Source organism: Pseudopipra pipra, chromosome 6, assembly GCF_036250125.1.
Source record: "Pseudopipra pipra isolate bDixPip1 chromosome 6, bDixPip1.hap1, whole genome shotgun sequence".
Taxonomy (NCBI): Eukaryota; Metazoa; Chordata; class Aves; order Passeriformes; family Pipridae; genus Pseudopipra; species Pseudopipra pipra.
Genome location: NC_087554.1, coordinates 40,445,725 through 40,462,149, shown reverse-complemented (window position 1 = coordinate 40,462,149; position 16,425 = coordinate 40,445,725). Strand labels below are relative to the sequence as shown.

Here is a 16,425-nt window from a genome sequence, read left to right as displayed (position 1 = left end):
CAACAATTAACCCAGCACTGCTAAGTCCACCAGCAAACCATGACTCTAAGCACCACATCTGCACATTTTTTGAACACATTTAAGCAGCTTTCCTAACATGACTGTAGTTCCTACAGTATATGTTGCTTACATATCAGATTCTGTGATTCTAATTTACAAGATACTGATGCATTTCAGTGTATTCTACAATACACCAATTTTTTTTCATTAGTTTAATGCACGGCTGTCACCTCTGTGAAAATAAGGATTGAAAGAGTAGTAGCAGACAGCTTTCTAGTTGGCCACAGGATGCTAGTGTAGTTTGTTTCATCTTCTACAACTTCAGAACATTTATTTATTTCAGAATATATATTTCTAGAATACATTTATCTAAGATCTGCCGCAGGCCCACAAACTGTTCCTGTTTTGAGGTCCTTTAACAGAATTTAAGAAAAAAACCTAAAAATGCTGCAGAACATTGAAACGTAGCATCCTTGAAACAGTAGGGTCAAGTGGCAGCATCACTTAGCAAGGAAGGAACTTCCTTAAAGTCAAACAGACAGATATCAAATCTATCAATCATACAAAATGGGATCTATTCTGTTAGAAGGAAAAAGAGGTGTGTAAAAGTGCAAACTATTTCTAAAATGCTAAGTTAATATGCACAATTACAGAATGGTTAAATGAAAAACAAGGTTCTTGATGACAGGAAGTTCATGGTCACAGAAACCTATTACCATAAAAGAGATGATTCTTTGCATACCAAAAGTGAGGAACTGGAGGTAGCCTAAAAGACAGTGAATATGATAGTTCAGATTTAGAATCACCTGAAACCAAAATGTTACATTCCAAGAACCCGCTGCATTAATCAGAAATAATACTTCTACTAAGCAGAAGCAGTAACACTGATTGACCTCATGGGGTGACAATTTCCACCTCCAAAATGTCAACCAAAACATAAAAGACTCTGCCAAAAGGTTTGAATGTGCACATCATCCCTAATGACAGACGGGGTAGTATACAGTATATACAAACAGTTGATGTTTAAGATTGTCAAGAGTAATCTGGTGCCAAGAGAGATTTGAAGGCTGTCAAATAAAAAGCAACAGACTCTCACGGAATTTTTAGTGGAACAGATGAAAACTAACATCAAACACTAAGTGTGAATGAATAATGAATTCCTTAATGCTTAGAACTGAATCAAAATTCAATAAATACATCTCCTTTGCTTAAGAGATGTTCAGCATCTGCTAACAGGAAAGAAGCAAGACTTATAATCCTCAGGCAAGGTGAACCAACTCTTTGAGCTAAGAATGCTGCTTGTTCGATCTATCAAGACACATGCAGTGCCATTCCCGTGCAGCTGTTTATGGCACTATGAAGCACACTAAAAAGATACAGTTCTCTAGACAAGCATAATTAATGATACAGATACAACTCCTCTCAAGATCATTTTCAGGACAAATGTTGTTCACTTTTATTCATATACTACTTTGCTTTGAAATAACTTGGAAAGACTTGAGGTCATGTAAGAAACACCACTGGTCTTTCATTTGAACAGACCCAAGAAACCCTAAGTAGCTGCTGTGCAGAGAACACTGTACACAGAGAGCTGAAGTGCCAGACAATGCAGTCAGTGAAAGGACAGCCTTAAAGATACAGGAAGGTGGCATGGTCAGTGCAACCAAGAAAGCACAGATGAGACTTGGGCATGTCTATTTGTTTCCTTCAATTTGAGAACAACTCAAGACTTGGACATATTCAAAATTCTGGCCCACAGAGATGCCTCAGTGAACCAAGAGTAGCACAAATGTCCCTGCTGTCTATCCCCACAGCCACTTAATGTCATCACAAACTGATCACTGAAAATCATGCAAGTACTAATATTACCAAACATAATTTCCCTTCAATGCCCAGGTAGATATAAATCGGATTTATCGCATTCTGGAAGCCTGTGCTTCTGAAGGCACTCCGGGAAACTTCACTATCAGTGAAGGGTGTTTCATAACTTTTTCCCATGTTTTCCATCGGGGAAAACATTGTATTATTTGCTTATGGTACATTTAAGCAATCATTCTAATGTTCAACTCCCATTACAAATGAAGATATTTTTGGTCAATGAATACAAATGTCTACCAGTGCTAAAACATTAATTACCAGATGGGAGGAAACCATCACTAAGAATGTAATGGAAAAACTTTCTGTCAAACTGTAGGATTATACAAGATTTTTTTCCTCTCCAGAAATACAGATAACTGTGTAGGCGGTTGGAGTCTGTAGCAATAGCTTTTGAATACACTGTAAGTTAAAGGAAAAGAATGTAGAAAATTATTATGCAAGTGGAACATGGACAGAATTATTTCTGCATTACTTCTGTGGCCTTGTTTTAGTGTTTATTTATTGCACAATGCTCACACTGATATCCTCTGGGATGTATGGTACTATTTAATAACACCAAGCCATAAAGTGACTAATCATGTTTCTAGTATGGATAAGAGCAAAACAGACTTGGGTCTAACCTCAGCAACACACTTTAAGACCTTGTGATTAAGCGTTTCTGGGTGCAGCACAAGTAAAGGCTCTGTTCAATGCAATTAAGATTGCTACTGTATCTACCCTGTCTGATAAAGTGTCTAGGAAGCAGCAACTGAAGAAAAATATTTGTGCATTCTTATCCACATCCAGATCGTCAGCAGCATGCTCCAAGTTTTACTAGGTCTTTTATTTTCACTTCCACTATGTAACTAAAAGCAATTCAAGCATACAAACTTCAGCAAACTTCCACTCTTTATAACAAGTTTTACTAACAGGGCAGCAAATTTTCTTCTCACATTGCCCAGGCATTTAAAGGAGGGTACATACTGTGTTAGGGTAGCTACTGGAGAGTGAAAGGAATTCATCATGCCTTTCTACAACCTGAACAGGACAATTATTTTAAAAGCTGAGTAAGAGAAGTGGAGACCTTCTTAGGAGAAAAAACTGAACTAGTGAAACAGCTCCTGCACAAAGTTAGAAGTTGCAGCTTACTTTGACAAATCCTGTATTACTTTATCCTCCAGTAAGTTATTGGAAGAATAGCATGAATCTTTCAGGATTAGGTGTAACAACATATTATTTGCTAAAGATAATCTCCACGAATGCTGTTAACTATTCCCATTGCTCCTGAAACGCTCTTGTAGTTTCAGAAAAATAGATGCAGATCATAAGTAAATGCAAGGGCACAGTTATCTCCTCACACTGAGGCAGATCTCCAATCTACTTCTCCCCTTCTGTTTCCAATATGAAGCTGACATGCCTATAAAATCATTTGCAAATGTGACAGCAGTCCTTTTTGTAGACAGCAGCACATGATATCCAGGACGAAAAGCATGACTGCTTTAGGTTTACCTCCACAGAGTGAGCTCTTGAGCTGAGCTTTCACATGTTGCTATTCTGTTAGATACAGAGGGAACAATGCATACTGGCCAGAATTCATAACAAAACATGAGAGAAATGGGTGGATTGCCCAACATGAATATTGCTGAGGGCTTCATCGATAAAAATCCAACCACTCTAAATAAAAAGCACCTTTTACCAAATAATAACACCATACCAACAAGTGGATCAATAGCAAATTTAAACTCTCTGCAGTGTCTAGTTACTAGGAACTGAAGAAAGCTAGGAAGAAAGATGTAACACCCACTTCACCAGTGGACAACATAGCTATTCATCTGTTAGCTATAACATACTGGTAATAAGCAGCTGTTTTCTATCAGTCACACAACACTGCAGTAACTACACTGCAACAGTGACAATGGCCGAAGGTGGCAGAGTGGTGTTCTGGATGCGGCTGGGCCTTGACATGTTCAAAACTTACATTCTAAGCATCTAATAAATCAACTTGATCTCTATTGCCTCATGTAAATTTAATATGAAAGGGTACAATTAATAACTATTACAATGTAAAAACTATATGTTGAGCTGGAATTTGAACAGAAGAGATGTCATTGGAGTCTCTTGGTTTCCCAGCACTGATTCAGTCAAGTTTCCTTGGAATATGAGGTATCTCAAAAGCATGTGTCTCTGTTGGAAACAAATCTGAGGCTTTACAGACAAAACCCACCTCTAGCTCATTAAAATGAGGCTCTGAAACTTCAGCTCTGAAGCGCTAAACCTAAAAACATTGTTAGAATTAGTTTTTGCAGATAAAGGCCACATTATCTTAAAGGACCTTTTTCATAGTTAATATTGTATGTCTCAATAGCATTAATACTCCATGCTTTTCAACAGTAGCAAACATTTTATAATTCATGTTAAAGCTTTTGAAAAAAATGTCAAGCTCTTATAACATCAGAATCTTTTGTGATCATGCCCTTCCTGGATGACAGAGTGACTAGTCAGCTGGATTTGTTTTTGTGGTTGGTGTTGTCAGATAGGTATGGAAAAATGGTTTCTACTCTAAGAATCCGGGAATTTCTGGGAATCAGAAGAGAACTTAATACAATTTATGACATGCAACAGGGAATACAAATTAAGTCTTCTAGAGTGGCTTTTTTACAGGCATCGTCACCAGAACAACTACCAAACTGCTATGCATGGTGGATTTCCTGCCCTTGACCCAATTCTTATATGTCAGCAGAAAGGAGGTGACATCAGCCACAGTTGCTTTATGACACTACTGTAGACAAACTTCTGACAGGTCCTTCAGGTCACTTTCTTGACTCTAAATATATTATATTCCTAATAAAACTATGGAAGCATGTAGGATAAAAAAGAAACTGCAACTAAAAAGATAGGCAGATATTACAAAAAAAGCCAATCACAAAAAATATTAACATTTTAACAGCTCTGAAGGAGATTAATAACCTTTACAAGTTCTAATGACATCATAATTGGATGGAGTAATCTCATTTAGTCAGTAAAGGGCACCTGATTTGTATAACAACATGAAATAGCCCTCCTGTCCATTTCAAGAGTTGGCCTTCAAAGTACAATTAGTATGTCTCTCTGGTCTTTAAACTAAATTAGTAGCTGCTTTAAGAAGAATATGCCACCTAATTAAAAATTACAAAATAGATCAGACTTGTGGAAAAAAAAAAGTCATCTCTATTTCATTCAAATCCTGTTAAACATTTTCTATACAATTTCACATAAAGTTATTTGTTTCACAAGACTTACTTCCTATTCTTCTTCAACTCAGTAAAGAGGTATGCACACTGGTAAAATCCTTATTTTTCTTTAGGAAAAATATATTACTTAAAACTCTGAATTTCAGAATTACACACTACAAAGCTAACAACAATAAAATGATCAACAACAATATTTGAATACCAATGAAAAAAAAGCAATTTTTCAACTTTTCTATGTTTAATTGAATCAGCTATTTCTATGTATTATGGGAATACATTTATCAGAATCAGTAGAGACCAAATGTTAATTATGAAGACCAAGCACAAATGAATAATCTTACATATAGACCCTGACACATTAGAACTGCAAAGCACTCTGCAGATCTTATTTTATGAAAATGTACTAAGAGCGCAAATGTATAGGCCCCTAGGAAGCAATTATCCCTAAAAGATTTAGCTATAATTCAATGTGAAATATTATAAGAGATTTTTAAAAATGGTTTCACAAAGAAGAGGATTATTTTACTTTAACTATGGAAATAGGGGCCTGCATGCTTCTCTGAATGACCTCTGAGCAGTTGTGGGCATTGCCTGGAGGGAAGATTTGAAATCGGCCTTTTCAGTCAATTAATACAATCCCCTGTGACCAATAAGAATATTATAAAAATTAGGAGTGCCAGTTTGACATTGTGGGGCTGACTGGGCCACATCACTGTAAGGAATGTTCTATGCAATAAATATATTAAATATGGAAATTTTAAATCACATATTACTAATATGTATGCAGAGATTATTTATGAAGAGCTATCTTCAGCACACAAAGATGTGCAGATGTTATATGGCACAGAAAGATGAAATGGCACATTATAATGTGCACAGCATGCTTTACGTGTCATATGTTCCATTTGTCACATGATCCTCAGGTGCGACATGGGATCTAGGAGTGTAGAAACAAAAGTATGCAAAAGAGTGCTTACATCATCCTTGTTATTTTCAGATCCTGGATCTGGCCAGTTTATTGCCACTGTACCTCTCTCACAGTCTCCCTGCTGCTTTGCCTCAGTCCTGACTATGGGCTGCTACTGCCTCAAAGAAGGGGACAGTAGCCCTGTGAGCTAATATATCTAATAACAAATCTGAAAGCTTGCATCTTATCTTACCTATTAGACCCTACATCAGTGGGATGGAATAGGTTTCCTGTGGATTGGTCTTACGCTGTTTTACTTCCAAGCAACTCAATAATATGAGAGAATGCAGAATCATAGAATATTCTGAGTTGGAAGGGACCCACAAGGATCACCGAGTCCAACTCTTAAGTGACAGGCCCATACAGGGGATTGAACCCATGACCTTGGCCTTACTAGCATCAAGTTTTAACCAACTGAGCTAATCTCAGAGTCTTTAGATGATTTTAAAAAGTTAAAAAGAAATAATAGCCATTGGGTTTGTTGTTAAGTGTACTTCAGAGTCCTACAGAGGTAATGATCTCATTTTTTATCACAAACTTATATGCCATCCTTAATCTAGCTTATCCTGATTACTATATTTTTATCCATTTAAGATTGCAAATATCCCTGCATCATATCTGATGTTTACACTTCTGTTACTCCCTGAAGAAAATCTAAAGCAGATCAAATTCCTCATCATTAGAATATGCCTTCTGCCAAACTGAATCAGACAATGTTAATTAAGTTCAAGATAATAGGGAAAATTAAAGATTTTTTTTGAAAAAACTTTCTTGACAGAAACTGTCCTGGACAGACTCAGAAGAAATACCTGGACTCCTTCTGCTGAACAGGTTAATAACACATAGCACAGTTCCCAGTTTGCCTGTAGAGGTGGTTAAAATAAATGTAGTTCCCTGTATCATGGAGAAAATAGTAGTTGTGTTGATATTTACCTTGCATCACAGAGACAAATGGCCTGTCCTATTTCTCTGAAAACCGTCAGATATCCAGAGGGTGTTCTGTGGTGGAGAGGGGACAGGACGGGATGCTTCGGTCTGTACATGTGCTCTGCATGTAGCACTTAAAATAGTCACTGAGTGCATACAAGAGGCAGGAGGTAACAGCTAAGAACAAGAGGGTTTCACAGGGGAGTTGTGTTCCAGGACCCTGCAGTGTGTGACCTGTCAGGGGGATCTGGCTGGATATTTCTTCCTCTGGGAGCTGTGCTGCTGATGGCAGCCATCTGCAGCCAGGTCCAGAGCACTGACAAACGAATTCCTAAGGGAGCCACTGAAATGACTTTCATCCCTACCAGATAGTCTATTTCCTAGGCTGTACTAGACTAAAAATGGGTGATAAGCTTTTCATTTACATGACTGCTTAGGTTAGGATGAAGGCTTATATGCTGTATATCAATATTTCACTGGGGCATTTTAAAGTTTTCAAGGTCAAGAACACAACTTGACCCATCAGCCTTTTAAAAAATACTATAATGGACCTGTCCTCATAGTAGGCAACAGTGAGATGAACTGAGATAAACTCTAAGGAGCTACAATATTAAAAAAGGTTCAGCTTTACCAAAAATTGAAAAGCATTCCTTTTTTTATCTCCCCAGACTCTCATCCCTAAAAGACTATGACCAATTAACCTCTAACTTCGAAAAATAAAAAAATGCCTGTGACAGCCAGAAATGAAATTCTTTAAAGATTAGGTGCTAGGAGAGCAATATCGGGCTTAGAATGAAATCCTAGTAACACTCTGACCTATCAAGTCATTTCTTGCTCTGAAAATATAATTATTCTGTAACCATTATGTCAGGCAATATTAAATGTAAAAAGTGTAGTTTAAATAAAACATTTTTTTTCTAACAGAAAGACTCTGTGTGTAATATTTTCAATGACACCCCAAAAAACCAAGTCAGCATGCAATTAATGAAAAACAATACTACATTTAATAAGTAGCATGCTTGGCAAGCTTTTTCAGTGATACCAGATTCAAAAAAATACTGTTATTGCAGTCAGAAGCAGCCCTAAATGCTTATGACCTCTATTTTGAGTAATCTGCTTTCTGTATTGCACATCTGATTTTAAAATATTCACCATAGATTCTGATAGCAATAATAAACCCATGGAATATACAGCATTTGCGTGGCACTCAACCTCTGTCCATTTTTTCATTATACTTTTTTTTTTTAACTGAGAAATGTCAAACTACACAAGAATTTACTTTTATTCCTATACTTTGCTTCAGTCAAATTGTTGTATGAATAACGATGTTTCCCAAATACAAAGAAAATAGGAAAAGGAGGCAGAGGAAAATCTGTCCATAAATGAGATATCCTTGGATCTTACTGTCTAAATCAAACAGTTCTAAAACGACAACACAGTATAAACAGAGTAACTTCAGTATTTATATTGTATCTCCACTACCCATAAAAGATTTTTAAGAATATAGGGGTTGAAGAGGTGTGCACAATGCTTGCATATCTTACCTGGCATAGTCTCTTATTCTGGCTAGCGGTGAGATTGCTGGGTATGTAGCTATCAATTCCACTGACATTACAATTTCCCTTTCTCAAAGCAGCAATAACCTGTCACTTTACACTGTCCTTTCTCTGACCCTCTCCCGCCTCTCTGCTCATTTTTATTCTTATTGACAAGACTTATTATTCCTCCTCCCAGTTCCAACTAGCTACCCTTTTGCAAATAGTAGTATCAACTATGTGGTCACTAGTAGTATCGGTCAACAATGTTATTAATATAGCACACACTGCCGGGAGCAGATCAAACAGCCATGCTTTAAAATATTAGTTTTGCAAAGGTACCACGAGGCAAACAGTTGCAGTTTCTTCACCTTATAAAATGCAATATTGCAAGGACAGATCTCAAGAATTTAATGTTAATTACCAGCCTAATAATTTGGATGATATGTTATTTTTTTTCTTGTTGCATTCAGATGCAAAATAAAATAAAACCATAACAGAAGGGTGCTGTATCTGTGTTTAAAGAAGGGGTTGTTGGCAAACACCATAGCTCACTTCTGCCGAAATGTACACAACAGATATATGCAGCCCAGAAAGCTGGCACCAGGGGCTTACAACCTTAATTTGCCTGCAAGAAGAAATGGAGATTTACCTTCAGAGCACGTTCTTGATTGTTTTCAGCAGTCAGATGTCTCGTGTTGTTTGCTGAAGTCTGGTTCTGCTCTTTCAGATGATGAAGCTCCTGCTCCAGCCGTTTGCACTGCAACGAGGAAAGAATCCCATTAAGTAGAGGAGTGTGGGCATATTTTTTTCAACAAGCCAAAAGAATTAACGTAAATCACCCCATCATCATTTCTGCAGTAGTGAAAGCATCTGATAAAAGCAAGTTACAATCCCAGACAGTACTAGAGCTATGTTTTTTAAATGTGAATCATTATTCAGTTTCTTCCTGGTCCAACAGTATGCCAAAAAAGCCAAGTATCAGATAAAGACATTTTGCAGAATGTTGTAAAAAGTCTTAGAAATGTTGAGTTGAATTTCTGCTCTTAGTTATGCCAATATATGGCTAGATTTTGGCTTTTATGTATTAAGTGGATATAAAGGTAAGAATGCATGCTTTTGGAAAACAAAGCAAATGAAGACCCTCCTTCCAAATCCAGGATCCAGTCTTTTATTGGAATATATACATGTAACTTTTATACTTGCATTTTTTACACTAAGGGGTTACTCTAATTCTGCAACACATGCCACATACTGAAAGAAGTTTTAAGATTGTTTTCTTTAAATATTTAACTTAATTACAAAAAAAAAATTAACACTTGCTACTGTATGCATATACATAACACTTGCTACTCTGTGCACGTATATATATACTTACTGCTGTCTCCTGAGCATCTGTTTTAAAGATCTGCAATTTGTGAGCCAAATTATATTTCTGTTTCTTATGATAACCATAAAAGGTCTTGCCCACTTATCTTGGATTGAAAGAGTAGTTAGATGTCAGTGGACAGTTGAATGCCTTATGAAAAAACCGTTTTACAAAAAAAAGCAAACCAAAACAGATGAAATACCAGGAAGATGAAGGAGAGCAACTGTTAGAACTAGGGAAAAGCACAGTACCAGGAGGTGCATTTTACAGCAGTATATTACAAGCAGATAGTTTGGATATCACCACCAAAACCCAAAGCTAATAGACCGTTGGAACAAAAGACAACTAATTGATAAAAATATTTTGATACATACTTTCTGAAAACACTAGTAAGAAAGGAATAAGAATTGGGATATAATGCCAATGCTGCTTCAAATGAAAGACCTGGAAATGTCAGTCTCTTGTGCTATCTCAATGACTGTCGACAACACGGAACTGAACTTCCCATCATGTATGTACACACAACGCAGATACAACCTGAGCAATTCAGGACACAGGACAATAACGCATGACTCATGTAAACTCTAAAAAAAGAAAATCCGTGAAACAGAAAGCTGATGGACTGAGGTCTAAGTAAAATAACACAAAATAAGTCCTTAACATGTATCGCTCATCAGGCATCCAGCATAGTATATAAAACAGAATGATCCATTCCTATATTTGAATAAATTTTAAATATTTGTAGAAGCCCAACAATACTATTAAAAATTCAATTCACATATCTGTTTTTGTATTTAATTACTTCTGTTAGAAATTTGAGATTATTTCTATTAGCATTATCTATTTTAAAAGCAGTGAATTTCTCTGGCCTAGTGCATTTTCTCAGTGTGTGTTGTAAACTTTCTTAATGTACAGTTTTGGTTTTTTTGCAAGAAAAAGAGGAAAACACACTTTCCCATAGATAGGGAAATACAGAAAAAATCTTAAGATACATTTGATTATATACATTTTTACATATGTGAGATATATAATGTCTATGTTTATTTTACACCCACAACAAAATCAGAAATCACAGAACCCCAGTTTTAATTCTTTTTCCATATCCAGCATGAAAATTATGTGTTTACAGACACGAAGATGCTAATAAAACTACTGAAGAACTAAACCCGGGTTATGATTCTTTTTCTCTAGCACACATGATCTAAACACCATTAAAAAAATCAATCTACCACTTCAGGCATTATTATGACACTATATGTTACATCATGCAGGATCAGCAGACCACTTACTTTTTGCTTTACCAACAATCCTCTTCAAAACAGTCTTTTGGAATGCCCAAATTTGACAACAGCATCAGTTTCTCACAGTAAATACTATTAAAAATACTAAAATCTCAATTCACCTTTACACTTGAATTTATAATCACACTATTCTCTTGATTCCAAAATATAGGTGAAAATATGCTTAGAGCCAAACCTAGCTACAGCATACAGAAAAAGATCTTGTGTACAGTGCTGACTGCACAACTAAAGGCATAGATGCAATCTTAATTCTGCTCTCCACTTCTCTCCTGTGAAGACAGGACAGTGAAATAAGCAGCAGCAGTGGGACTCTAGTATCTTGCAGAACACAGAGCATGTACAGTAAAGATGCAACACAAGTAACATAAAATGGATGGGGCTCTTTATCAAGTCAATCTTGACATGACTACATTTACATCAAATTTGCTAACATTTTGTAATTCCTCTTTCGTTTCCACTAAGAATGTTGATATCTGAAAAAAACTGTGCATATTCAATCAGCATACTGCATCACTGAAAGAAATGGTGATCTAATTTGATCATTGCACCTAAGTGTTTTAATATGTTCAAACCGATGTATTTAAAGAAGATGTTCTGATTTATTCTTGGCTGTCTAGGGAGTAAAATCTTCAATTATCCTGTTTGTGAAAGCATTGCAATAATACTCTCAAACAGCAACATTCTGTATGTCTTAGTAAAATTTTATACTTTACAACTTTGATACCTGACCTAGTTTTAAAACATTAAAATAGCATTCTAAAAGCAAGCACTCCTTTTCATAAGAATAAGAACACATGAAATTTTAGTGTAATCTTGTTGTAAAGAAAAGTTTTAATAACAGAATTTAAAACAATGCAGCCCTTCTATTCATTTGAGCCAACATTTTTTGAATTCTGTGTCACTGGTTGTTAGCAAGGTCCAGTAAAAATAGATGTTCTTTAAAAGAACATGTGTTTTTATTGGTTCACTCCAGGGCTCTAAAATGCCAACAGCTGCAAGTAAGAAACTGGATTTCCTTCTAAAAACATATATAAAAATAGTTTTTGGAGCACAGTGAAGAAAAGACATCATCCAACTCAGTACTGGCAAAAAGGAAATGTTGGATGCATCCTTTTAAGAAAGCTGAAAGCTAAAGGAAGTGTTTAATTTAAAATACTATAAATAAGAATGTCTGTTATCTCAAACATGTGAAAACTCACACTCGGGAAAACTTTGAACAGAATTCTCTTAAAGTCAGAGAAAAAATATTTTGTGCAACATAGCCTATCTAAACACCAGATCTGAGTTTTAATGGTGCCCTTAAATTGAAGCTCCCAGGAGGTCAACAATTTACGAAACAAAGGCTGTTAATTGAGAAAACTGCTTCTCTACCTCCAATACTTTGAGCACATCAAGGAATATGAGAGCAGTGTAGACACATGTCAAAGAGAATATGCCTTGATCAGAACACTAAAGACTTTGCTGAGTAAAGGATACTAAAGCCTCGGAAATAGTAACATATAATTTTATAAAGGTTTCACACGAACAACTCACTAAGAATTGGCTTTATTGCATGGTCTACTGTGTGCATTCAGAGTTCTGTAGGCAGAGAGGAAATAGTGAAGACACAAAAGAAACCCCCTCTGAAGCCTGACAAAGGTTTCCTCTCGTCCTTCAAATCCTCATATTTTTCTCTTCTCTTAGTATATTTCCCTCAAAAAGTCTCCTACCTTAGCTAGTCTGGTGACCCAGGTGATAATGTACTTGACAGACAGTGAACCTCGTTAACCCTACTCCAACAAGTGTTCCTTGAGCAACCATCACTGCCCAACTGTACAGCTGTCATTACATCATCATCCATTCCCTGCAACAGGCACTCAGTCTTCTCTGTAACTGTATTTCCACCATGTAACTCTTCTAAATACATTCTTTTGAAACAAATACGTCTGTATCCAGCACAGGATACAGCACAAGCAGCTAAGGCACAAAAAGAAAAGCAAAGCAGGTAACGTACCAAAAGGCTAAGAAGAGATTCAGACAGGAAAATGACGACAGACAGCAAGTCTATTCTTCCCTCCCATCTTAAAATTTAAACTGTTAGGCTACTGGCAAGTCTTTTTTTAATGAACATCAGGTAACATGATTCAGCAGAACAAGGATGTTTGTGAGAGGCACCAGTTCAAGCTGCAGTGGGTGCTGACCCCTTTCAGTAACTTTCCAGGTGGGAGTATTGGAATGCCACAGGGAAAATCCAGACAAATTGCAAAAAGGAGCACCTGCTAAAGGGAACACTGATGAAGAGGTCAAGAAGTGCAGCAGGAGAATATCACTGAATAAAGCCAATGAGGCTCACCCAGAAAGAGCCTGTTAAAAGATACCCCCAGTTCCAGTTACATACAAGGAGTAAAGATGGTTAACAATGAATCAAGTATTTCAGAAGATAGAAAAATCAATGCAGAAAACCACTTAATAGTGTTTGGCCTTTACTAGAAAATGAGGTTGCATTAACATATCAAACATAACTTTAGCACTTGTATAAATAAATCATCTTTAACATGCTGTCAGCTTTCCAGCATTTTCTTCAACTCGTACCTATAACATGTTAACATGGTGTTATGGGGCCTGCCACATCTACACAGATTTTTGATCATTATTTAACATGATTCTTCAGTGAGGTGTTCTGAAAGTAAAAGGTACAGACATTACACAAATGTAAAGAAAAATCTGCAACCCACTGGAGAAATAATGTTAGTAGGGACAAAGATGGAAGGAATACAGCAAAGTATTAAGATCAAGCAGAACAACTCCCTACCCCAACCATTTGGTCCCTGTGTAGTTCGTATGATGACAACATCTATCCCTAGAGGCCTCATGAAGAAGCATGTTTAAGTCTGCACTACTTAGGTCCAACAGGCTGTTCATGTGCTTTCAAAGAGACATAAATGTTTTGCTACACTGGGGTCCCTAGCTCTCATCTCACTGAACTAGATGCTCATGTCAGGTGAATTTCTCATTTGGTATTTCAGCACAGATTTGACCCAGGCAACTATACTGTTACTCTCCCTGGCTCAGGAAGCAACAGTTAAAGCTGAATATAACAGAAAACCATAACATTTCTTTACTACAAATGCAGTCCTGGTGCCTATTCAATCCTGTTACATCTATATTTGCTTTTAATATCACTATATGGCATTTAATGTTTTCCATTGCCTTTCATTAAAAGGAATCCAAACTAACCTCTCCTGAACTTAAGGCAATATGCTAGAGAAAAAAAGAGTCAACACATTATGCCATTTATATACTAGCGGAAAAAAAAAGGAATTGATTTGTCTCTGCTATTACAGGTATGAGGGTCAAAGTCTAATAAAACGAATGTAGTAAGAGCAGGCAAAATTCTGCACAAAGTTCTTTCCTGAATTCTGAATTATATTTGATTGTCTCATCCAATTATTATATAAAAAAGATAGTGCTTCATGAGAATACATTTGTTCATCTAGAGTCCTTATCAAAACCTGCAATGCTTACAACCTTAAGAATCAGCACTGTCATAAACACACAAGACTCCACTGAGGAGCTTGCTGAAAAAAGGGACAGTACCTGGGTGGATGTACTGCAATACGCTTGCCCTGTTCCTGTACTGTTCCTGAAGCCCAGGTATTGGCAGTGTGAGGTCAGGGTGGCGATTTCGGTCTGATCCAGTCAGTCTTATGTGGCCTCCGTAGTTTCAAAATAGATCTTATACATTACCACAGCCTCCCACAAATAGTTTAATTCTGTAATTAAACTTAAGGTAACATATTTTTATTCAACTCACAAAAAAATCAACAGTGAGTGCTAAGTCACTTACTCTGGGTCAGCCAGTGCATAATGACTTCTTTGCATATCAGTGTCTTCACTTCAACATTCTGTGGACTTTTATGGATGAAGACCTTGCTGAACTGGGATCTTAACTACTGAAGTAGTGTGAAATAAAGATAACCTAGTTCCTACTGAATAACTTGGGAAAATGTTTTATATCCTCCAAATTATGGGAAAGGAGGAGTCCATCTGAGTGGCAGAACTATTTTCCAACATGCATTCTTCCTTTATGCATTTTAAGCAAAATTCGCATCAGCAAAGTAAATGACACACCATATCTTGTTGGAAAATGCATCAATACCACTGAAAGATGAGTATATGGGATACTGAGATCCTACTACTATACAGCATACTTTCAGAAGTGATAAAGCGCATCTAGATTTTGAAATCAGTTAACACATATTCACTACAATAAACAACTGAAGTATAAATAATTATTCTAGACACAAAACATGACAAAGATGAAGAAACAAAGATACTTTTTACATGTTATATTTTTAAGTCATCATCTGTTGAAACCTGATTACAATAAAAAAACACGTGAAGCAAACAAAACCAATTCAACTGATTCTTTGTTTATAATGATCTGTACTTCAGACTAGCTCCCAGTTCAAAGATGCCAAATGGAATGCAAGTGTTCTCACTTTGACAGCCCCCTCCTCTCCCCCTCCCCTCAATATTTTTTTTTTTTGAACAGTCTGCCCCTTGTCCCAAATTCATCACAATTTCTGGAGAAGCAAATGTCTTGCGCCACTTGGATGCTGTACACTCTTTCCTTTGCAGACAAAAATAATACCAAAGTCATCCAGTCAAAACACAAACCAACCTTTGGTGTCACTGTGAATTATGTACTTTGAACTGCAGATGTTTGGAAGCACTTATATTTATATAAATAAAAGTTATCCTTTTTCTTCTAAAGTAATAATTTTAAAAGAAATAAAGAAATAAATGAGTTTCTACATAATAATCACTAGCAACATTTTTCCATTAAATAATAATTTTGAATTAAGGCTTTTTAAACTCTGAAAGAAATGATTTCTCTTCAAAGTTTTGGCAAACCATCAACAAATGTGTTTAAATGATTATTTATACAATGCCCAGCAGCTTAAAACTACTGGGATTTCAAGAAAGAGAAGTGTTTTTGTAGCGCTTAGGCCTCAGAAACATATGCATCTTTAAAAATTTATATTCTATTAGTCAGAGAAACACTTAAATGTAAATACTTTTTTTCAGCAGTGCAATGGTGTCCTGCTTCAAAAAGCTACAAAAAGAAATGCATCGAAATACAAATGAAATGGTTTTGTTATCTTTTTCACTATGAGCCAGTTGCAACCTGTAGCACTAAGGCAGATAATATGGTGTAGGCATGACTTATTTTCCTCCTACTATTCCTATTCCTCTC

The 16,425-nt window shown here is 36.3% G+C and overlaps 1 protein-coding gene across 4 annotated transcripts in view; it reads right to left on the bottom strand.

Moving 5' to 3' along the window:
• Positions 1-16,425, bottom strand: part of MIPOL1 (mirror-image polydactyly 1) — a 188,782-nt gene that overhangs the window by 87,428 nt on the left and 84,929 nt on the right. For all 4 annotated transcript variants that reach the window (XM_064658645.1, XM_064658644.1, XM_064658643.1 and 1 more), the window contains one exon: positions 9,169-9,276. In XM_064658645.1, coding sequence (XP_064514715.1) covers positions 9,169-9,276 — 108 coding nt within the window. The remainder of the gene's footprint in view (positions 1-9,168; positions 9,277-16,425) is intronic.